This window comes from Mastigoproctus giganteus, chromosome 2 (assembly GCF_048544385.1).
Source record: "Mastigoproctus giganteus isolate SK-2022 chromosome 2, ASM4854438v1, whole genome shotgun sequence".
Classification (NCBI taxonomy): domain Eukaryota; kingdom Metazoa; phylum Arthropoda; class Arachnida; order Uropygi; family Thelyphonidae; genus Mastigoproctus; species Mastigoproctus giganteus.
This window is the reverse complement of record NC_143576.1, coordinates 30,809,183-30,833,821: the sequence shown is the minus strand read 5'-3', so window position 1 is coordinate 30,833,821 and position 24,639 is coordinate 30,809,183. Positions and strand designations below refer to the sequence as shown.

Genomic DNA, 24,639 nt, shown 5'->3' with positions numbered 1-24,639 from the left:
GATGAGTCTTGGGTATAGGAATACGATACAGAAACACAAATTCAAACTCTCAACAAATAACAATATAAAAAAACCAGGGCCAAAAAAGGCATAGCAGTCAAAATTATATGAGGGTTATATGCTGACTGCATTTTTTGAAGAGAAGATGGTGTTAACAGAATTTGTCCAATGAGGTGTCACTGTTAATGCAGCCTACTAAAAAAAATTCTAAAACAGCTGTTAGGTGCAATCAACCATAAATGACCTGAAAAATGGCGAAATGGCTACCTCCCTCACAATGATAATGTGGTGGATCACATGTCACCTACTGTCTGCAATACAGCAGGCTCTCGTTATAACACGGTTCGCTTTATGGTGATTTGCTATAACGCTGTTCTTATATTATAACCTGTATCTGACTATAACGCTGTCACAAATCACTATAACGCTCTTTTACAGATTGCATTTTTGGCATATTTAACGAAATCATTTCATTTGATTGAGTCGATAGCTTGAAAATGAAAGCAAAACAGCATCTCACTCCGACTTCAGAAATTTTCCCACACTCAGTGAAATTTTCTTGCATGCTAAGTTAATTGCAGTGCAGTGACTTATTACGCAGTTCCGAGATCAACATTTAAAGAAAAGTATATTGCTTGTAATATTTGCGTTATATGCATTTATCTGAAGTCAAGTCATCACTCAGTACAGTATTAGACATTGTTCGTAACGGACAGTTTACTCGAACATTGTATCATAATTAATGCAACCAACACAGTTACATTTTCGAAGAGTTGATAATGGCAAATAAGAATGAAAAATCAACAACGTCTGGACGCAGTATGAAGACTACAAATATAAGAAATAGACTGAATTTGAAAATTAAATTAGACATTTTGAAGCGAATCGATTCTGGTCAACGACAAGCAGAAGTGTGCCATAATTTAGGACTGGTAAGTTTAACTGTAAGAACAATTATAAAAAATAAAGAATTAATTTTAGCAGCGGGAAAGACAGCTGTTCCACTGCAAGAAACTAGGGCTAGGCCGGCTATTAGGATTGAAATGGAGAGACTTTAACTAATTTTATTGAAGATAATATCCAATGCAGAATTCAGTAATGTTAAAAAAAAAAAAAAAAAAAAAGAGAGAGAGAGAGAGAGAGAGAGAGAGAGAGAGAGAGAGAGAGAGAGAGAGAGAGAGAGAGAGAGAGAGAGAGAGAGAGAGAGAGAGAGAGAGAGAGAGAGAGAGAGAGAGAGATTAGTCAAATGATGATCTGAAGAAAATTCACCTAAAAAAAAATGTGGAACCATTTAAAAGCAGTAAGGGCTGGTTGAATAGATTTAAAATTCAGGGAGAAGCTGCAAGTGCAGATCAAGAAGCCGAAACTTTCAAAAAAGAACTTGCTAAAATTATTGATGAGGGGCATTGTGTTATACTTCTCAGCAAGTTTTTAACATAGATGAAGCAGGCCTCTTTTGGAAACGAATGCCTAAAAGAAGTTTCCTAAAAGAAATGCCTAAAAGAAAAAAACCTAAAAGAAATGCCTAAAAGAATGCCTAAAAGAAAAAAACATGCCAGGTTTCAAAGTGGCGAAGGATCGGTTGACTTTATTGTTGGGTGGTAACGCTGCAGGGGATTTAAAATTAAAACCCCTTTTAGTTTACCAGGAAGAGGGCCAAAGTACAACCCAAAATTCACACATTTTTCATGATGAATTCATCAATTAAATTAAATCAATTAAAATCAATTTAGATCAATTAAATTCATGATTTTAATTGCAATTTTAAGTTTAATTTTGATACGTAAGTAGGTATCACATAATTATATACATATATAAGCAGAATATTTTATATGTACAAATATTTGAATATTAAATATTTTGACCGACAGTTGTACATCTTTTCTCTACCATTTATTATTGAATAGGCAATACCCTATGGCACCAACCGCAACTCACAAATACATATGTTACCTTATGGAAATGCAGCACTCGCTTAGCGCGGATTCACTTAGCACCCTGTTTTTCCAGAACGAATTATCAGCGTTAAGTGGGAGTCACCTGTATCTTACAGACAAAAACATTGCTGTCATTCAGCATCAATCTTATTTACCCGATTTGGCATTATATATATGTTTTGGCTATTATTATTATAATTAGCCATATAGTCCAAGGAAGCCTGAGGCTTATGCTGCACCAGCCAAAAAAAAATTTCTGAGTTACCGAGAGAGAGAGAGAGAGAGAGAGAGAGAGAGAGAGAGAGAGAGAGTGTCAAAAGTAGAAGAAAATCACCAAGAAAGAGAAGAATGATGATATGCAGCTCAAGACCCTGGGTGTGCCAAGCCCATACTCACCAGATGTGAGCCCCTGGGATTTTCCAAAATTAAAGTACATGAAAGCAGAATGATTTGAGTCAATTCAGCAAATCCAGTCAAACATGATGGTATAGGAATAAAAACATTCACAAAAGTAGACCTCCAAAAATGCTTTGACTGGTTGCAGGTATAATAGAATAAGTGTATGGTTGCAGAAGAAGATTGCATTGAAAAATAACAACAATATAAACATTTATCACAGAATAAAATTAATATTTTCCAACCTTGTATATGCACACACTACTTTGAAACTATTGAGATAAGACTATATATTTAGGAAGGCAGAAATATTGTGCATGTATTCTGTGCTGAGATTTATTACAACCCCATTGTCTCTTTGACATAGCAAACCCTGCATAATCAAGGAAGCCAGGCAGAACAATAACCACTAATCTCAATTTTCAGCAAAATATCTATTAGGTGTAATCACCCAATAGATATGTTACTGAAAAGTCTGCAAGACTTGATGCCGCCAATGCTGTATTAAATGACCAAGAAGTATTGGGGAAGGGGGGTTCACCTTAGGTGGCCACTGTAGCTTTGATATTACCTATCCACCTGAGTAGATAGGTAATATCAAAGTGAGCTTTCACTTGTCAGCTAAAATATGTGGGAGTGGCAATGTGCATGAATCATGTCACATTGCCAGAAAGACACATATTCAATAATCTTTACAAAATATATTCCAGAAAAAAAAAAAAAAAAGGGTACCAGTGAGCTTGGTTGGTCAGTCATCATGGAAGAACATGTGGCTGGATTAACTAAGACCACAATATTGCACTAGAATTTAATAAAGAAATGCTCTTTATGGGCCCTTATCATTATGCCATGTGGATATTCTTCTGCCTACTTGTGCAAAGCTTCTTCAGTAAGCAGCATTTGGCTTGCAAAACCAAGATCTTGGGCACAATAATAAAAGAGCCACTGACAGAACTACTGTCACTGAGGGTAGCCTGCTCGACTCGTTTACAGATGAATATTGTACAACTGCTGTCACAAAGAATGTGCCAAACCGACGTGCTGAGAACCCAAAGAGCAGCATCAATTTGTCAGTAGTTGTCTGTGAATCTTCTTGTACCACATCAAGAATTTCATTCACAAGACAGCTTCACAACACAGTGAAATGTACTACATTCCCTTAAATGCCTACCAATGGCCACAAGTTTTTGATAATTTAGCAATCTTCTGTGGTGAAATCACCCTGTTTAACTGAATTTTATCCAGCACGATCATACATAAGGGGAATATCTACATACTCAACAGTGGAAATGGTGGTTATTGCTGTGAAACTAAACACTGCCAATGAAAGAGCCTCAACAAAAACTATTATAAAGAGAAAGTATGCTGGAATGTGTTGGCTCTTAGAGAGAACAGGGAAAGAAAAATGCAAGTAAACAATAGAATGTAATCACAATGCAAGTAAAGTTTTACCATTAGTTTTGAGGGCACATTCAAGCCATATTCAAGCTATATCACTGTTACTGTTCTGTCCCATTCACATTTCTGTTCTCTTCATTGTGGATAAAAAAAAAACTAGAATTACTCTAGCTGTCCAAGAATTACCACTGTTGTAGCAAGTTATAGAAGCATGCCACAGACAACATTTCTGTAAAATGTTTGGTAGTCACCCAAATTGTGAGTGTATGTGATGATTTTAATTTTTTTTTTTTTTTTTTTTTTTGTGTGGGGCAATGTATCTTAGAGCAAATGTTTCTTTGTTTCCAGAAAAAAGAAAACTATGCTTCTCTAATAAACATAAAGTAATCATATATAAATACTGAAAAGTGAAATTTTACCTTTTCATTTTTTCTCCTGCTGACAATTCTGTCTAAACCATTAAATGCTCCTGAAGCAACAAACAATATGTTTGTTGTATCAACAACTACTGTTTCTCCTCTTAGTTTCCTGGAATTGCGCTCAGGAACATTGACCAATGTGCCTTCTAACATTTTTAACATTCCCTAGAAATAGAAATCAATAATAATTATAATGACCAACAGAAATCTGATATGATAAGCATATTATTGAGTAAATCACTTTCATGTGTGGTAAAGTGGAAATTAAAAAACTACAACTCTGCATTCTGGCTAAACAAAATTTATTAATTTAGAAATATAATTTACATAGCCTAAATACATTTATAGAATATGTCAAACCTGTTGGGGAAGAAGAGTAACATGTACACAGTTTGAATGCTGACTTAATGTAAGGAGAATAAACATGTTCCTCTCCTGCCCTGACTGGCAGGAGAGAAACATGTTTATAATCTACAAGGGTTAGTCAATTAAAGCATGCTCAATTCTTGGTAATTCTCAGCAGAGTTGAGGAAATGGATATATATCCCCTCAAACCAACACCCCAATGTGCTAGTTTATAACATGAGCTTGATTCATTTCATTAGCTCTTTGCTGTGGTTGTGTGATTATATGAGTGTGTTAAAATTTGTACAGAATCTCAAACAGACACCACCAACAAATTAAAATATATAAATAAAAATAAGTAAATAAAATTAGTGTAGTGAATTTTTAATTGCTCAAAGACAAAATCAGGATAAATTCATACAAGATTGTTAGTTGTGTACAATGGAGACCACTAAACAAAAACCATAGAAAAGTCATTGAAAACGTTTTAAGGAAGAGAAAATCACATGGGGGGGGGGGACATATTTCGCGTGAAAAATTATGGTAACTGTCTCCTTTGAACCCGATGACAGTTTTGGCTCATTCTAAACTTCAGCAACGCAGTTAAAATCATTTTTCTTTACATTTATCTCTTTTGAAAATAAATCTTTATTCATATTAGTTTTTAATTAATTATTATAATTAGCAAAATATTTACTGTTCTCTCAAGTCAGGGAGGGTATCCTTCCTGGGCCATACTGTTTGCACTTCACTGGAAATAAACCCACAGACCAAACTTTGCTTGATGGCAAGTTTTGCTGGTTTTTTATGGGTGGCCAGATTCATTACTCTGGCTTTTTTTAATTGCATATTGTTAACTGTTTTCACTTACCAAATTAATCAATAAATTAAAATTATGAAAGGTGCCTGAATACAGTTATATGAAGATGCACAACATCATCATGTAACTCTTTTTCATGAGATATAAATCTTCATTCATCTTCATGCATTGGAAAATTGTGCATTTTTTGTATCGTTAGTGATCAGTATATCTCACCCCCAAAAAAAAATAAATAAAATGGATTACATGTGTACCCATAATGCAAGTTACAGCTACATGAATTTTACATGATCTCACAAGCAATTCTTGGCGAAGATGAAGATGGACAGATTTTCTTCTAGCTCCTCTTGGGTACCATTCTGTTATTATTTTCTTAGTCCATCATGTCTTCGAGCTATGTGTCCTGCTCAAGACCATTTTAGTTTTTTAGTTTTGATAAGAATGTCCTTTACTTGAGTTTGCTGCCTAATCCATGTGTTTCTGTTTTGTTGTTATTTGGTTTTTAGGAGCATTAGCAACTAAGGCCATATTGCTCCGGGATATGTGGTGGTCATTCCCTGACCTTTCCGCATCCTTCGTATTTGGTGGTGATGGGCTTGAACCCCGGTCTAATCAAGATGTGTGTGCTATGCACTGCTGCACCTTCCCACCTGGCTACGGAAGTGCCTTCCAGTGATTGAGGAAATTAAATAACTTTTAAGTATGTGGCTGGTAGATAGCAACAAAAATGAATGCCTTGTAGCCTACAGCTCATTCAAGAAAAAGCAAAAATTTTATTTGAAGACAAAAAGTAAACATGGTGAAAGTGCTGCTGAAGAGACCTTTAATGCAAGACATGGATGGTTCCAATGCTTCAAAGCAAGAACAAATCTGATACACATTAAAATGAGTGGTAAGGCAGCTAGTGCTGATGAAGAAGCTTCCAAACAATATCTAGAGTTCTTGTAGAACATTATTGTTAATGAGGATTACAAGCAGGACAGATCTTTAATGTAGACAAAATTAGCTTGTTTTGGAAGAAAAAAAAAATGCTTGATTGCCCATATATTTATGAAGGAGGAAAAGAAAATGCCTAGACACAGAAGCAGCAAAGAACTGGCTAACTCTACTGCTGGTGGGAAATGCTGCCAATGACTGCAAACTCATAATACTGTTAGTGTGCCATGCAGAAAATCCAAGGGTTTTTGCATGCAAAGGCATTACCAAGGCTTCGCTTCCAGTCATCTGGATGTCTAACTCTAATGCCTGGGTACTCTCAAAATCTTCAAGGAGTGGTTCCACAAACATTTCATACCACAAGTAGAAAAGTACTGTGCTGAAAACAATCTCCCAAGATCCTGTTAGTACTCGACAACGCTCCTGGCTATCCACCTCACCTGGATGATTTTCATTCTAATGTTAAAGTGGTGTACCTGCCTCCCATTACCGCCTCCCTCTTATATCAAATGGATCAGAAGTTATTGCTACATTCAAGGCTTAAGGCACACGAATAACTTTTAAGGAAGCCTTAACAGCAATGGAAGGAGAGGGTGGAATGGCCTTAAAGCAGTTTTGGAAGGAATATAACATCTATGATGCAATCAAGAATATAGATGCTGCCTGGCATGAGATAGCATCATCAAATATGAATGGGATCCGGAAGAAACTGATCCCACAATTTGCTCAAGACTTCCGTACATTTGAAGAGGTAGAGTCAGTCTCAAAAAACATAGAGCCCGGAAAACAAGTGGATCTCAAGGCAGAGGAAGAGTGTGTTTACCAATTGTTGGAAAGCTACTCTTGGGAGGTGACATTGTAAAATGAGTGAAAAAGGGTTAGAAGCAGGCTGATGTAGCACGTGTGTTAGGCTTGGGTCGCTCTATCATGAATACAATTTTTCATGACAAAAAGTGAATTCTTGAACATGTAAGCATTCTGTGCCAATGCAGCTGACAATAATAAGTAACAAATTAATTAACAAATTAACAAATAAGTAATTGAGGAAATGAAAAAAACTTAAGTATGGCTGGAAGATAAGCAACAAAAACGAATGCCTTGTGGCCTATAGCTAATTCAAGAAGAATCAAAATGTTTCTGAAGAGACCTTCAATGAAAGTCATGGATGGTTCCAACACTTCAATGCACAAACAAATCTGACACACATTAAAGTGAGTGGTAAAGCAGCTAGTGCTGATGAGGAAGTTGCCAAACAATGTCCAGAGTTCTTGTGGAATATTATTGTTAATGAGGATTACAAGCCAGGACAGATCGTTAATGTAGACGAAACTGGCTTGTTTTGGAAATAATGCTTGATTGCACTATATTATGAAGAAGGAAAAGAAAATGCCCAGGTACAAGGCAGCAAAGGACCGGCTAACTCTACTGCTGGTGGTGGTATATGCTGCCGGCAACTGCAAACCACTGTTAATGTATATCCAAGGGTTTTTGCACACAAAGGAATTATCAAGGCTTCACTTCCAGTCATCTGGACGTTTAACTCTAAGGCCTGGGTTACTCTCAAAATCTTCAGGGAGTGGTTGCACAAACATTTCATACCCAAGTAGAAAAGTACTGTGCTGAAAACAACCTTCTATTCATGATCCTGTTAGTATTGTACAATGCTCCTGGCTATCCACCTCACCTGGATAATTTTAATTCTAATGTTAAAGTAGTGTATATGCCTTCCAATACCACCTACTTCTTACAGCCTTCTTACAATAACCCCTGTATCAGGGGTTATTGCTACATTCAAGGTTTATTACACATGAAGAACTTTAAAGAAGTCTTAACAGCATTGGAAGGAGAGGATGGAATGACTTTAAAGCAGTTTTGGAAGGAATACAAAGGGTACTAGGAAAGTTTTGCAATACAGCTTTGTTTATTTAATTTTTTCAAAGTAATTTCCTCTACATTCAATACACCTCTCCATCCTCCGAAACCAATCTTTAAACCAGTTCTGCCAAGTTTCACTAGGGAGTAAAGCACACTCGTTGTCCCAAGCCCGTAGAAGGTCCTCATCACTGGAAAACCGCCTCCCTTTTAGCTTCATTTTCACATGCGGGAACAGTGCAAAGTCGCAGGGAGCAAGGTCTGGACTGTAGGGAGGGTGCTCGAGAAGTTTCAGTCCTGTCGTGGTCAAATATTCGGTGCAGGCTTTGGCGCGGTGAGCTCGAGCATTTTCGTGATGGAGGTACCAGGTGTCCATTCTTGACTTTGGCCGCAGGTTCTTCATAGATCCAATGACTTTAGGCAGGCATTGTTCAGTATACCACTTAGCTGTGACTGTCTTCTGCGTGTCCAAAACGACACGTTCCACAATTCCACTCGATTTGAAAAATACAGCTATCATTTTCTTCTTTACAGATCGGGATTTTCTGACAATTACGGGTGTGTCGTCATCATCAAAGACCCAAACTTTGTTTTGAGCCTTGGTCGGCAGATCGTAATAGTACAGCCAAGTCACGTCACCTGTCACGATGTTGTTCACATACCAAGATTGTCCCTTATCAAACTTTTTTAACATCTCCCGGCACCAAGTCACACGTCGTGTCATCTGCTCTTCAGTCAGTTGATGCGGCACCCAGAGAGAACAAAGTTTCTTCACGTGCAAATGATCTTGCAGAATCGAACGAATTGCTGGTGCATTTAGGCCCAAAGTATCCTCTATCTGTTGGTAGGTCACTCGCCTGTTTTCGTCAAGCATTTTCCTCACAGCAGTAACGTTTTCCTCCGTAACTGACGTTCGTGGCCTTCCCGGCCTCTCAGAATCCTCCAGAGTGAAATTTCCCCTTTGGAATTCTCTATACCACCTGAATATCGTTGTACGATGTGGACAATCATCATCTAGTGCAAGAGTCATTTCTTCTAAGCACTGGTCTATGGTTAAACCACGCACGAAATTATACCGCAAAACTGTCCTTATCTCATTTCGTGACCACGATAACATCGCAAGCACTTTACACTCTCACTACTAATGAATAACTGAGCCCATCGACTTGGTGCGGCGGCTACTATGCACGTATGAACATGTCTCAACATGCAGCAACAAGCAGCTTCCTGTGATTCATTGTTGCGTCATATTGCAAAACTTTCCTAGTACCCTTTGTATAATGTCTACAACGCAATCAAGAATATAAAGTTGAAGCTCTTTACAGTGACCCTCTTTTTAACATCCCAACACGTTATAAAATCCTATGTGGTTGGTCCCAGCCAATTTGTCATTAACGTAATGCTATATTACATTCAGTTTTTTTTGTTTTGTTTTGGTTTTTAGGAGCATTAGCAACTAAGGCCATATTGCTCCGGGATATGCGGTGGTCATACCCTGACCTTTCCGCGTCCTCCATATTTGGTGGTGACGGGCTCGAACCCCGGTCTAATCAAGAAGCGTGTGCTACGCACTGCTGCTCCTTCCCACCTGGCTACGGAGGCGTCATTACATTCAGTATAACAACCTTGAAAATAAAAGAATTTCTCTACAACTACCATAAATTTCTACCTCTTAATCTGAATTTTTACTTTTTTAATCAATGTGAATTTTTAAATGTGAATATTTTAATAAAATATTCACATTTAAAAATGACAGAATGCTTCAAACATATTGAAGTAATTGTAGCCTGACCATGAGAAATAATTTAAGATTTCCCACACTCTTTTCTAGCAGTGCGGTAATACAATGAACATCGGCTAGAAGTTCATTTCATTAGTCAGAGTGTATGTTTATTGGTTATTCGCTCCAAGAAAGAGGAGAGCTTTGCCAATCACAGATAAAATTAGGATTTTGCAAGCAGTAGATTTAGCATTAGCATTAGTAGAGGCATTTGATGCAAGAAAGCACGCTTATGCAGCATCAGCCAAAAAAAAATAAATAAATAAATAAATAAAAAATAACCACTTCCACTTCACCCCTCTGTTCATTCGAAATACCTGTCCAGCTGAGCCTTAAACTTATTTAGGCTATCAACTTCCACGACAAGGGATGGAAGTCGGTTCCACCAACCAACCACCAGCTGGCTAAAGGCAAATTTCCTCACGTCTATCCTACATCTGTCTTTCCTCAATTTGAATTTATGCCCTCTCAGGTGATTATTCTGAGCAAGAAGAAGAATCCCATCAGCATTGAGCATGCTCAAACCATTCAAGGCTTTATACACCTCTATCAGATCACCTCGCTGGTGCCTAGACTCCAGACACTGTAATTTGCAAAACTTAAGCCTTTCTTCGTAAGAGCACCCCTTTGTTCCATTCACCAATCTTGTTGCCCTTCTCTGTACTCATTCCAGCATCTCTACATCCTTCTTGAAATGAGGCCTCCAGACCTGTATACAGTACTCTAGGTGTGGCCTGACCATTGCCTTATACAAGGGAATAATCACCTCCTTATCCCTGCTAGAAAAATTCCTATATATCATCGACAATACACCATGAGCTACTCTTGCAGCCCGTCTGCACTGCTCAGAAAACTTCATATCTGCCTGCACAACCACCCCCAGGTCCCTTTCATTCTCTACCACTGTCAGTGTAGTAGCACAGAGTTGATACGTTGCTCTGGGGTTGCTGTTTCCCATATGTAGTACTTTACATTTGTCAATGTTAAACTTCATTTGCCACCTCTCAGCCCATCTGCTCAACCTTTCCAGATCCTGTTGCAGTAGCATAGTGATATGGTGTGCATTCTAAGACTAACATTGCCAAAACAGTAAACAGTTTGGCATTCCTAAGAGTACTCTGTTCACCATTCTGAAAGATCAGAAAAAGATTGAAAGTTCAGAGATATCTGCTGCACCAGGTAGGATTCAAGCATGAAAGGTATCCGGATATTGAAAAGGTAATTTTGGAATGGCTAATGATGATGCATGCAGAAAATGTTCCTGTAGATGGTAATCTTTTAAAAGCTAAGGCTGAATCATTGGCACATCAAATGGATATTGAAGAATTTAAAAATTCAGATGGATGGTTCTAGAAATTTAAGACTCGTCACGGCCTGTCTTTCAAAAAAGTGTAGAGAAAATGCAGCCACGGTCACTGATGCTACAAACAGAAGGAAAATCATTTAAGAAAAACTAACAAAGAATGCTATTAAACAAAATTGTGCTGTCTTGGAAGCAAAATCAATGCAAATTAGACATCCTGCAGGAAATGTATTTGTGTTTCAGCATGGGATGAAGTTGATGAAAAGTGATTGCCAACTGCTTCAAACATGCTGGATTTACCACTTGAATGATGCTATGTGAAGTTTCGCACACTTCTTCCTCTATTAACTGCAAAGAACAGTCCAATAATAAGGAGGAAATATTTGAGCGTGTGTGCGTGTCATCACCTAAACTTACAGGAAAACTTAAGCTTCAGAAGATTACGCAACAATGGATGTGGACATTGAATGTTTGAGGATATGCATGAACGAAGAGGAACTCATTGCAGATGTAATGGAATCTTCTGAAATTTGTAGATGAAGATCAGGAACCAACTGTGGTTGAACAAGAAGTCTCAGTGAAAGATGGTCATCAAGTATTAGAACTTGTACATAGATTTTTTCAAGTGCAGCCTAACTGCGAAAGTGAAATAACTGCTATTGTGCACCTTCACAATTCTCTTTTAAAACGTGCTCTACCATTGATGTTTTGGCAGATCATTTTAAAGTATGAAATAATTCTCTTGTTTGATGTTGATAGATGTATAGCCCATGTAGTGAAATTTACAATTTAATAGTAACCTTACTGCACTCTACTATCATAATTTTCTTGTTTAATACTGTAGTACATATTATAAATAATATTATACTATTTTGTATTAATAGAATTACATAAAATGTTCAGGCTTTTACTTGTTTTGTTGCTGATTTTATGAACAATCAATATAATGCCCTTCCAATATAATGACCATTTTTCTCACTGCCCTACAGTGTGGATATATAGAGCTGACTGTAGATGCTGCTTGGCATGAGATAACATCATCAAATATGAATGGGATCTGGAAGAAACTCATCCCACAATTTGCTCATGACTTCCGTACATTTGAAGAGTCAAGTCTCAAAAAATGTGGAACTCAGAAAACAATTGGATTTCGAGGTGGAGGAAGAGTGTGCTTACCAATTGTTGGAAAGCTACTCTCACAGGAGCTGACCAATGGCAATCTCTTAAAACTTGAAAAGCAGACACAGCAGAGGAAGAAGTTGTTGAAAAAAAAAATTTCACCTGCAAGCAGCTAGCTGAAGCATTTTCTTTAATGGATAAAACACTATCACCTTTTGAGGTTCAAGATCCTAACACTGAGAGATTAATCAAAGTGGCAGCAGGTGTAAACAATGCCATTGCCTGCTACAAACTAATCTATGAAGAGAAGAGGAAAACCATGCACATTAAAATCCATCAGTTTTTCAAGAAAGTGGATGTGAACATATGGTATCTACATTTGCAGGTGGTACTACGACCAATCTGCTCCCAGTTCACAAGAATGGGTGTCATCGAAAGTTTATGATCTTTGTCTCCACAACACTAACAATAATGTGAGCTCTTTTTTATTTTTGTTCTTGTATATTGTATCTTGTTTATACACTATACAGTACTGTTTAGAGGTATTAGTATAAATTATTTATTATTTTTGAATAAACACTGTACTCTACATTATTATACATTGCATTTTTTCCGCCCCATTTAACTCAGTTACAAATCATAAAATGCTGTGAACAATATTGTATTGTCTGTACTGTACATGTATTTAGTATCTATAAGATACTAAATACATGTACAGTACAGATTTAGTATCTATAAGATACTAAGTTCAACTTACGTACATGAAAAAAGAAAAAAAAAAAAAAAAAAAAAACAATTAAATATGTAAGTCAAGGAGTGCCTGTAATGCATATACTAGTTATTTGTACGTGATTCTGCAGTTCAAGAAATTTTCTTTTTTTTTCTTTTTTTTTGGTAGTTGTTGGCACATAGGCTTCTGTGGCCATAATGCACCTCCCAAGGTTTTTGCAGTACTTTGATCCAAGTCTGAGGCGGGAATCGAACCCGCGACCTTTGGGTTGCCAGGCAGGCGCTTTACCCACCCGGCTAGCCCGGTCGGCAGCTCAAGAAATGGAAGGGCAGTAGACGGTAAGTCTGCTCCCTCATTTTAAAAGAACAGAATAGAAGCAGTTTTTCTCTACAGGTCAAGGGTGGGTTCACTAACTTCTGCATAAAGATGAAGTTCTACATGCAGGAAGTAACATGTATAGTAATATGGACAAAATCAAGTTATTTTGGGGTTGCTGGTTTTACCGAGCTATGTACTGCCAAGTCCAACTAGCTCAAGAATGAAAATTTTCATTCTTGATCTAGATTTTTCATTCATGATCACGATAATGAAAATTTTATTCCTGTGATCACGACATACGGTCGAAAAGCGTTGTCATCTTCAGGAAGGAAAATCGTTTTGCAATTTTTTTCGTTAAATTCTTTTAATTAATTTTCTTATTTTTAATTGCGTTAAATTGATTTTTAATTATTTTTTAAACTATTTTTTACTCTAATGTAAGTTTTTCAATTTTTCCGTTTTAATTTCTGGAGAGTATCGTACGGAAGTGTTCTACGTACTATATTGAGGTAAACTTCTCTTATTATTTTACAATTAGGGACTATGGATATAGTTTGATCAACTAAGTTCAATTCAGGATCAGAATGAAACTTTAAACTTTAATTTCCTGCAGAAGTTTATATCAACTGTTTTCTTGTGTGTGCGTGCATGTGTGAGAGAGAGAGAGAGAGAGAGAGATTTTAGTTTTTTGGGCTCATGGGCAAATGAAGTCATGGTGCACCAAGTCCAATAATTAAATACATTCAATTCCAGTTATTTGGGACACATCGAGACTAGTGCATTTTGGCCCGATTAAGCGGCTGCCCCAATTATCCGAAGTTTCACGTAAATAGTTAAAAATACAATGTACCCCCCTTTACAATTGGTTCACTGTACGATCAAATCACGTTAGGACGAACTCAACACAGTAAAGTACCATTCACTATACGATGTGCAGTAAGCGCTGGTCATTGTGATCATATTTGTGAATTGAATTTTAATTCTATTAAACAGCGATTCTAATTAGCAAAAATAGGAGGAATATTATCCACAGGCTATAAAAGCAAAGATATATTAAGCACAAATTTACCCTTTATTACCTTACCAATTAAAAAATTAAATGATACGTGAAAATCGGAAGAATATACGTGATAATTGGATTAATTAATACATACTGTAATATGTACATACGAACTAGTTGACATTTCTGTTCACTGACATTTGTGGGTGGGAGTTAAAATTTAAAACAGTAAAAAGATAAGCAATCAATAACAAAGAATACGGCATAATAAGCAATCAATAACAAAGAACACAAATTGCAAGTAACAGGATACGCACAAGTGAGAACGGAGTAACGAGTTACAAAGCTTTAAAAATAGGAATGAAGAGAAGATCTGAACATTAATTTTTTTTATATGATTAAAGATTTCATGGAAATGTAAACACATTTCACCACAATAACCCACAGAATTCCAGCTGTCGGTATTATTGCAAATTCAGTAAGATCAAGTTTACTGTCCGTTTATGATAACTTACACTAACAGAAAAGCCCAATAAATAGGTGGCTGCTAATTGTTTTTATTGTTTTATGGTTGTGACCTCCAAAATTTCGACCAAACCATGTGGTACTGTCAGAGAAAATCGTAGGGTAATCTCCAGTGCTGTGGTCTCCTGCCCCGTTTTTACGGCATGCTGTCCCAGTTAAGCGAAGTAAACCCTGGCTATTTTCTCGATTGGTTTCTGTTTTTTAAGATTTGCCCCAAATGGGGGAATTTTAAGATTTCACCGGTTGATGAGAGTCATCTACCACTAATTACTAGGTGGTAGATGACTCTCATCAACCGGTGAAATACCACCACTTTGCTTATTGGAGGCTTGAAATGGTGGAACCCATGTTTAGTCTCTAGAGCTAAGTTCCTGTCAACCTTTCCCTATCTCTTCCATCATGCAGTATGATTGATGACTTTTGAGGTTATGATGAACGTCGTGGCGAGATCCAATATTCCTTACATTTCGAGGGTACAGCTCTAAAACGGTGTTCGCAGGCCGGCCGCTAGTTAGTACACCGGACTGAACCTATTGGTAACTCTCTAGGAAGCTTCCGGATCAGCTAGTGTATAATCTTGCTGCCTCTACTCTGCCAGATAGTGACTGGAGGGAGTCCAAGTAGTGTGTATGCGGGGAGCATTGTCGAGGCCACGTTATGTCAAGGATCTGGGTATATTCTTACCACATGTACGCCATATCCAAAAATTTCATTACTTCATACAGCATGTCCCACCTACTTTTTCTTACTATTGAATACACCATGAATTGTCAAACTAATAGAGCAAGCTTATCTGCGAAAAGATCTAAACCTCCCAAGGACTTCCTAATTCATTTCACAAATATACGTGGTCTCAATTCTAATCTCAACGATGTCCATTTCCACTTGCAGTCTGCCAAACCCCATGTACTTTTTTCTGACAGAATCTCAGTTATCGGTTGATTCATCTACTGCTCATCTGAGATGCCCAAATTATTCGCTGTATGATTCCTTTCGCCTCAAAGGTGGTACTTGTGCATATGTCCGTTCTGATATTCCCTGTCAGAGACTTGTCAATTTGGAATCTCCTCTCTTTGATCTTCTCTGGCTTAAAATCTCTCTACCTCGTTGTGTCAAATTCATCTGTTGTCTCTACCATTCTCCCAACTCCACTAATCACTTGGAGCTCTTTGACTTCCTCTCTTTGCAACTTGACTTTCTCCAGTCCAACTTTCCTAACAGTGAAGTAATTTTCCTTGGTGATTTTAATGTTCACAACTCCAGCTGGCTTCCATTTTCTAGTCACACCGACCCAGCAGGTCGAGATGCTGAGGCTTTTGCAATTACTAATGACCTAGCACAGATTGTTCATTTACCTACAAGAATACCGGACAATCCTAATCATACAGCCAATACGCTTGATCTTTTTCTCACAAACAACCCTTCTAAGTACACGGTCGAAGTGAGAGGTCCTTTAGGCACTTCAGATCACAACTTGGTGATCTGAAGTGCCTAAAGGACCTCTCTTCTCCAATGGAACCTTTATCTCATGGATATTCCCAACCACGTGTTGTTTGGCATTACAAGAATGCAAAATGGGATGACCTGCGAGACTTCTTTTCTTCTTTTCCTTGGTCGGATTACTGTTTCAAAACTTCTGATGTCAACATTTGCTCAGATCGTGTCAGTGAAATTATTCTTGCAGGAATGGAATCCTTTATCCCACACTCCACTTTAAAATCTCGTCCTTTATCTAAACCTTGGTTTTCCAATAAATGTGCTAAGGCTGTCCAAGAGAAGAATGTTGCATATCGTAATTGGCTTGTTTCTAATTCTTCAGTTTCATTTTCTGCCTACACCAAAGCTCGCAACAGTTGTAAAGCAGTTATTAACCAGTCCAAACTAGAGTTGAACAGGCTAAGAGTAGAAAACTTGCTTCTTGCCCTAATGGTAGCCGAGCATTCTGGTCTCTTGCCAAAGCTATTGGCCGCAACTTTTGCCCATCTTTGCTCCCACCTCTGTCCAAACCAGATGGTTCTGTTGCCACTTCAGCCAAGGATAAAGCTGACCTGCTAGCATCCCATTTTTCTTCCAGCTCTTGTATTAATGATCTTGGTAAAACACCTCCCACCATTCCCAACCCGCTCCATTCAATGCCTCCTGTGGTCTTCCGGCAAAAGGATATCAGAAGGATTTTGATGAATCTTGATGCTAAGAAAGCTCCAGGTCCTGATGGTATTTCTCCACTTGTTCTCAAAACCTGTGCTCCTGAACTTACTCCTATTCTTTGCCGCCTTTTTTCACTTTCTTATTCCAAAGGTGTTTTTCCTTCTGCTTGGAAATTTGCTCATATCCAGCCAGTTCCTAAAAAGGATGACAAATCCCTCCCATCCAATTATCGTCCCATTGCAATTACTTCTACTCTTTCTAAAGTAATGGAGAAATCAATTAACCGCCAACTCTTAAACTACCTAGAAACCTTCCATCTGATCAACGATCACCAGTATGGATTCCATCAGTGTCGATCCACTGGAGATATTCTGGCTTATGTTACCCATTTATGGACTAATTCAATGGAAAGGTTCGGTGAAACACAAGTAGTTGCTCTTGACATCTCAAAGGCTTTTGATCGTGTTTGGCATAAAGGTCTTCTAAACAAGCTTCCATCTTATGGTTTGCCAACTGTTTTTAGTAATTGGTTATCCAGTTTTCTCTCTGATCGCTCACTGAGGGTGATGGTAGATGGCTCTCTGTCTTCTAACTTCTCCACTAATGCCAGTGTCCCCCAAGGTTCAGTTCTTTCCCCCACTCTTTTCCTCTTGTATATCAATGACCTTCTTCCATTGACTGGAAATCCTATCCATAGTTTTGCCGATAATAGCACATTGCATTCAACTTTCCATTTTGAGAAACCTTGTCCTGCTCAATCAGCTTCAACTTCTCGAAAATCTGCTACCAATTCCTTAAATGCCGATCTTCAGGTAATTCTCCAGTGGGGCAAAGACAACTTAGTTGATTTCAACCCTTCTAAAACTCAGTCTTGTCTTATATCTCGCAAAAAGGATTCTTCTACTCCTATGCTTATCTTTAGTGACACTCCGATTTCTAGGCAAAATGATATATCTCTTTTGGGGATTACCCTGACTTCTAATCTCTCTTGGCACAAGCACATTACAAATATTGCTTCCTCTGCATCTAAAAAACTTGGTTTTCTCTTTCGCTCTCGGCGTTACTTTTCTTCCAAACAGCTGCTCACTCTGTATAAATCGCAAATTCGCCCTGCCATGGAATATTGTTTTTCCGTATCTGGGGTGGTGCCCCCAAAACCTCTCTCCGGCTTCTTGATTCCATTCAGAAGAGGGCAGTTAGGTTAATTAATGATTCATCTCTAACAGAGTCTCTCCACTCGCTTTCTCATAGACGCACTGTTTCTGCTGCATGCCTCTTCTACAGATACTTCCATGGGCACTGTTCTTCTGAATTGGCTTCTATAATTCCTGCTCTCTCTTTCAAAACAGTCCGAACACGTGCCGCCACCAGCCAACATCCATTTACTGTCCAACTTCAAACCCACAGAACCAACTTTTCATCTTCCTCATTTATTCATTCAACTGCCGTTTTCTGGAACAACCTTCCTTCATACGTATTTCCTGAAAATTACAATCTACAGAAGTTCAAGTCCTATGTCAACAAATATCTTCTTTCGTCTTCTTAACCTCAAACCCAAGCACGGTACTAAGTACTATAGGTTCTAATACCTCTCGTGTTTGGGGTTCACATAAAAAAAAAAAAAAAAAAACGGAATCCACTGTATATAATAAAACAGCAGTAACTTACAATTAGGTTACCATGTGCAAATGTTATAAAAAGCTAAAAACAAATAAAGCAAGAAAGAAACAGGCAAAAAAACAGATGTATATACATTGGCTGTTAAAGAGCATTTAGGGTAAATTCTTTAAAATACAAAATCCTCAGATATTGAGAGGTATCAGATTTTAGGTAAACATAGCAACTGAGCAGTTTTAGAGAAGCACATTTCAATGAATATTAAACACCAACAATTAACTTATTTATATTGTAAAAACATTTAGCGAATAAGCTTTTTGACATTATAAAAAATGTTTTTATTGGTTAAAAGATAGTAACTAATAGTTGAAATGTAAATAACAGTATAATTTTAACAAGAAACACAGTCACAGCAAATGTTGTCAGACTATAAATAGATGTGCTTAAGAGAAGAAATAGTTTCACAATGAAGAAAAAGTTTACATGACTTTTTGCTTTTAATAATGTACCATGGAGAAATCCAATCAATTTCTTGCATGTAATAACGAAGGTCAGCAAGTTTCATTTCTGCCACCATTATAACTATATAACAAAGAGAAAAGAACACCAGGCAGTCAAGATCACTCACTAGATCTTCTCTTCCATAGCATTACTACAGAGTGGGAAGCCAAGTGAGCGAACTTGAGCTGCCCTGCTGTTTTTCTCCCTACTTTAGCCATACACTTGACACACCATATGGCTAATTACAATGGCTGCAAAAAAAAAAACCTTGGTTGCATGCAATTAAATCTACTGTTTACGTGCATCAGTAAGTTGCTTTTTATCAGAGATTAACCACAGATTTAATCAAACATTTTTCATCTGTATCCACACTGCAGCTTTTCATTCTCTCTTCACTGTTAGCTGTCCTAAAGTGATGTCAAAGTTACCATCTCACATAAGCACTGTACAACCAGCCACACAGCAGTAATTTGCAAGAGCAGAGCACCTTGCACTAAGTTCCAAAAGTTACTGAATAAGAGAAATTCCAGAAGAGGAAAAGTCAAAGTTTTAATATAGCTTAAGCTATATGGACTCAGAAATTATAAGATGTTTACGGGACTACCCTATCCTTTCATCTGCTGTCGTGGCCAACAGGATTTAAACTGCATTCATAATGCAATGGTTTTAATTCTCACAAAAAAAACTTGCCTTCATAACAAGTTTCCCTGGTACTGCACTACTTTCAAACAGATGGCCTTGCCAAAAGTTTAATTGACTATTTGTTTAAAAGATGAAGCTGATGTGACAATCTGTTTCAGGACTAAGCATTCAGATAGCAGGGTCTCCAGTGAAAACCCTCAGACAAAATAGATAGCTTTTAGCTATAATATAAATTTGAAAATTACAATTCTACATGGTTGCTCACATCAAATAACCTCTTTACAACAATTTTGTCTGTTGTCAATACAGACTACCTACTATCTGATAAGGGCCAGTTGGTTTTGAAACAGACTGTCATAGCAGCCTCATCTATAAAAAAAAAAAATAAATAAAATACGACCATTACCCTTTTGGTGAGGCCATCTGTTTGAAAATATGAGAGGCAGTCAAAGTATTTACCTTCACCTAGAAACATTTTCGTTAGGGATTTGAAACTTGACAAGCAATTTAATTTTTCTCTACATAGCTACCTTCTAGCGCTACACATTTTTTTTTTTTTTTTTTTTTTTTTTTTTTTCCAGCTATGAATAAGCTCTTTCAGGCCTCTTTAAACAGAACTCCTCACTTTGAATGGAAAACCAGGCATCTGGTTTTCCACTTGAACTATCAACCCATCAGGATGCCACCTTAGACATGCACAGGAACTCATACAACTTCATTCCCTGTAACGGTTTCTTCATTTCAGGGAATGAAGAAGTTCAAAGATGTGAGCAGCCTTGTGAGTAGGAGCACCCTCAGCTAGAAGGCATACACCTGGCTAGCTTCTCACGTTTCTTTAAACTTGATTTTCCCAGGAGATTTCTGTTGTACTCCCCAGTGATGTTGTTACCCCTTGGGAAGTAACCTGTAAGAATGATACCCTTAGAGTTCCAGAAGATTGACAACACGACCTTGTTGTGATAACTAAACTTTGGCTTTTTTCTTTCTTTCTTTCTTTCTTTTTTTTCTTTTTTTTTTTGGATGGGGGGATTGGTGAATACGAATGTTTTCATTATTTGCTTGTTCCTAGGTCATAGTGATGTACCCAGCATTCACCCATCATCACAATTATGTCAAAAAATCATCAACATTCTCTCTACAAAGCTGCAATGAGAAGGTGTCAACAGTCTCAGGACCCACCAGGTGCCACCTTAGATGTGTGCACAATCTCATGCATTAATGGCGCAACTTGTTCACTTCATTTGCTATAAAATATATAGTCACACAGACTATATATTTTATAGCATTTCCTTCAGGAAGGAAAATTGCAAAATGAATTTTCCTTCCTGAAGCTGACAATGTTTTTTCGACCGTATGTCATGATCACAGGAATGAAAATTCATTCCTGTGATCACGACATATGGTCGAAAAGCATTGTCAGCTTCAGGAAGAAAAATAGTTTTGCAATTTTTTCGTTAAATTAATTTTTTACTTAATTTTAAACTGCATTAAATTGATTTTTAATTATTTTTTACTGTAATGTAAGTTTTTCGATTTTTTTGATTGTTTGCATTTTAATTTCTGGAGAGTATCATACGGAAGTGTTCTACGTATCATATTGAGGTAAACTTTTCTTATTCTTTTACAAAGTTATGTATGTATCAATCTTTTCATGTTGTGAAATTCTCCTAATTTTATATAACCTGTTCATTGTATTGAATTATTAATTTGTATTGAATTAAAAAATCATGCTTAAAAATGTTCCAAAGAGGATAGTCTATTTGGAGTGTCGTCTTTTTAATCAAAGGCGGACTGAAGACTATTTCTTCATTGAGCACGACAAAAAAGCAGTATATTTGGTGTGTAAGGAGATTGCATCAGTTCTTAAAGAATATAATTTAAAACAACACCGATTCCAAGCATAAATCTTATGCTCAATATAAAGGAGTGTTGCGAAAAGAAAAGTGCTCAAAGTTACAAAACAAACAATACAAAACGTTAGGTGCACATTATATTTATTTATTCACCTTAATATTGAAAAGCAGTGATCTTTTTAAGTTGTAAATATTCTGAAGTGAGCATTTAAAAACAAAAGTAAAGTATTTTTAAAAAAAACAAAAGTCATATTTTTATAATTTTAATAAAATCTAAAAAATAAATTACTGACATAGATTTGTTGCACATAGTGTTGGGAATTTGAATTTTTTATATATAGCCTGAAAATCAAAAATGGTAATAGGAAAATAGAAACATGCTCTTAAATGTAACAAGATATAGGAAATGTAACACACTAAATTTTCTCAAATCACTCAAAGTGCACCCATGAAACAAATCTAATTTTGAATATGGCCCCTATGCAGAAAAACATTACCACCACTGATCTAGTAAAACAAATAATGAGATTCAGTAGTATATAAATACAAAATATCAAACCTGTAACTCAAATATTTCAAGGTAGTAGTAGTAGTAGTAGTAGCATGTGATGCAAGAAAGCAAGTGTATGAGCTTATGCAGCATCAGCCAAAAAAAAAAAAAAAAAAAAATCACACCATTCCCTCCAAATGCCTGTCCAGTTCCTCCTTAAATTTATTTAACCTCTCAACTTCCACAACAATAGATGGAAGTTTGTTCCAGCAATTAACCACCCACTGGCTAAAGGCAAATTTCCACACATCTGTCTTTTCTTAATTTGAATTTATGCCCCCTTAGGTTGTAATCTGAACAAGTGGAAGGATCCCATCAGAATTCAACGTGCTCAACCAATGCAAGGCTTTATACACCTCAATCAGACCACCACGCAGGTGCCTAGTCTCCAGCCACTGCAATTTGGAGAACTTAAGCCTCTCTTGGTAAGAGGATTCTTTCATTCCCCTCACCAATCTTGTTGCCCTTCTCTGTACATGCTCAAGCAAATCTACATCCTTCCAAAATTAGGCCTCCGGACCTGTACGCAGTACTCAAGGTGTGGCCTGACCACTGCCTTATACAGAGGGACAATCACCACCTTTTCCCTGCTAGCAAAATTCCTATATATCATTGACAAAAACCCATGACCTGCCCTGGCAGCCTGTCTGCATTGCTCAGAAAACTTCATATCTGACTGCACAATTACTCCCAGATCTTTTTCATTTTCTACCACCTTAAGTGTAGTGCCACACAGTTGGTACATTTCTCTGGGGTTACTTCTACCCATATGCAGTACTTTGCATTTGTCAAGGTTAAACTTCAGTTGCCACTTCTTAGCCCATCTGCCCAAATTTTCTAGATCCTGTTGCAGTAGCACACTGCCATTAACAACCCTGCCAACCTTTGTATCATCTGCAAATTTCGACACTAAACCTTATATACCTTTATCAATATCATTGATAAATATACAAAACAACAGTGGACTCAATACCAAACCCTGTGGGACTCCACTAATAACATTAGTCCACGAAGAGCAGCACCAATTGATTACCACCTCTGTCTTCTCCCACTCAACCATCCTTTTATCCATTGTAGCAACTTAGCCTTAATACCATTCTGCTCCAATTTGTACTATAGTCTTCCATACGAAACAATGTCAAAAGCTTTCCTGAAATACAAATATATGATATCAAAATTATTTTTTGCATCCAGTTCCTTTGTAACCACATCATAATATCCTATCAAATTTGTCAGACAAGACTTTCCCTTAACAAACCCATGCTGTGTCTGAATTATTGCTGCAGTCTTGTCTAGATGCAATGCATCTTTAACCAGTGACTCCATTATTTTACCCGGAACAGAAGTTAAACTAACTGGTCTGTAATTACTCATGTCACCCTTCGATCCCCCTTTGTGAATTGGGGATACATTTGCACATCTCCAGTCCGTGGGGACCTCCCCTGAGTCCAAGGATGCTCTCATAATTATGGCTAAGTGTTTGCTTAGTTGCTTTGCCGCCTCCTTTAATATAAATGGATAGATCCCATCCACCCCAGGTGCCTTTCTTATGTTTAACTTCAACAATTTCTCCTCCACTTTGCTCTCAGTTATTACAAAATCATTACGCACCCTGCTACAATTTGATAACCTTCTGCCATTTTCAAACCTTAATAACTCCTCTGTGTGAATGTAGATGCAAAATACTCATTTAGTTTGTTTGCTATCTGAGCAGGATCATCAACAGTTGAACCATCGATATCAAGTGGACCAATCAAATTCATCCCCTTCCTTTTAGAGTTTATATAAGTAAAGAAATCCTTGCTGTTTTTCTTAGCATCTTTTGCCAAAGATTTCTCGTAATCTGCCTAACCTCCTTTGTGACCTGATTACAGACTAGCTTATATCTGCCGTAGGCTTCTGAGTCGCTTGATAATTTATATGCATCCCGTGCATTTTTTTTCTCTGTCACGAGTCTCATTAGTTCATTTGATAACCATTTAGGGTTATCCTATTTAGGGATAATCATCCTATGAGGGTAAGGGTAAATACTTATTGATTGCCTCTCATAGAGATTGAGACCATTGCATTGCTATGTATGCAGTTTAAAGCAAGCATCCTATGAAGAGAGAAATGTTACTGTCTCTTTCATGGATGAATTTGCAAAGAGAAATAAGATGGCTGATATAAGTGCCTGATTGCTTATCTCTGGATTTTAAAATTCTGATTGTTTTGCAAAATGTGCTAGATTTTTAAATGCTAGATTTTACCGAGTTTACTGTGTACACACACATGCATGTATATACAAATTTATAATTTTTTAAAATTTACAAACTTCAGACATATCGTCTTTGTCAAATAAAACCTAACTGAGTGTATAAAGGCACAGAAAGTGCAAAACATATTTGGCGTTTATGTTAAAAAATAAAAAAATATAAAAAAATCCTGACA

At 37.2% G+C, this 24,639-nt stretch overlaps 1 protein-coding gene across 1 annotated transcript in view; it reads right to left on the bottom strand.

Annotated features, from left to right (window-relative positions):
- ClpX (Caseinolytic protease chaperone subunit) overlaps positions 1-24,639 on the bottom strand; it is a 187,148-nt gene that overhangs the window by 61,835 nt on the left and 100,674 nt on the right. Inside the window, exon 9 of the mRNA XM_090390403.1 lies at positions 4,151-4,315. Within this exon, the coding sequence (XP_090246529.1) occupies positions 4,151-4,315 (165 nt within the window). The remainder of the gene's footprint in view (positions 1-4,150; positions 4,316-24,639) is intronic.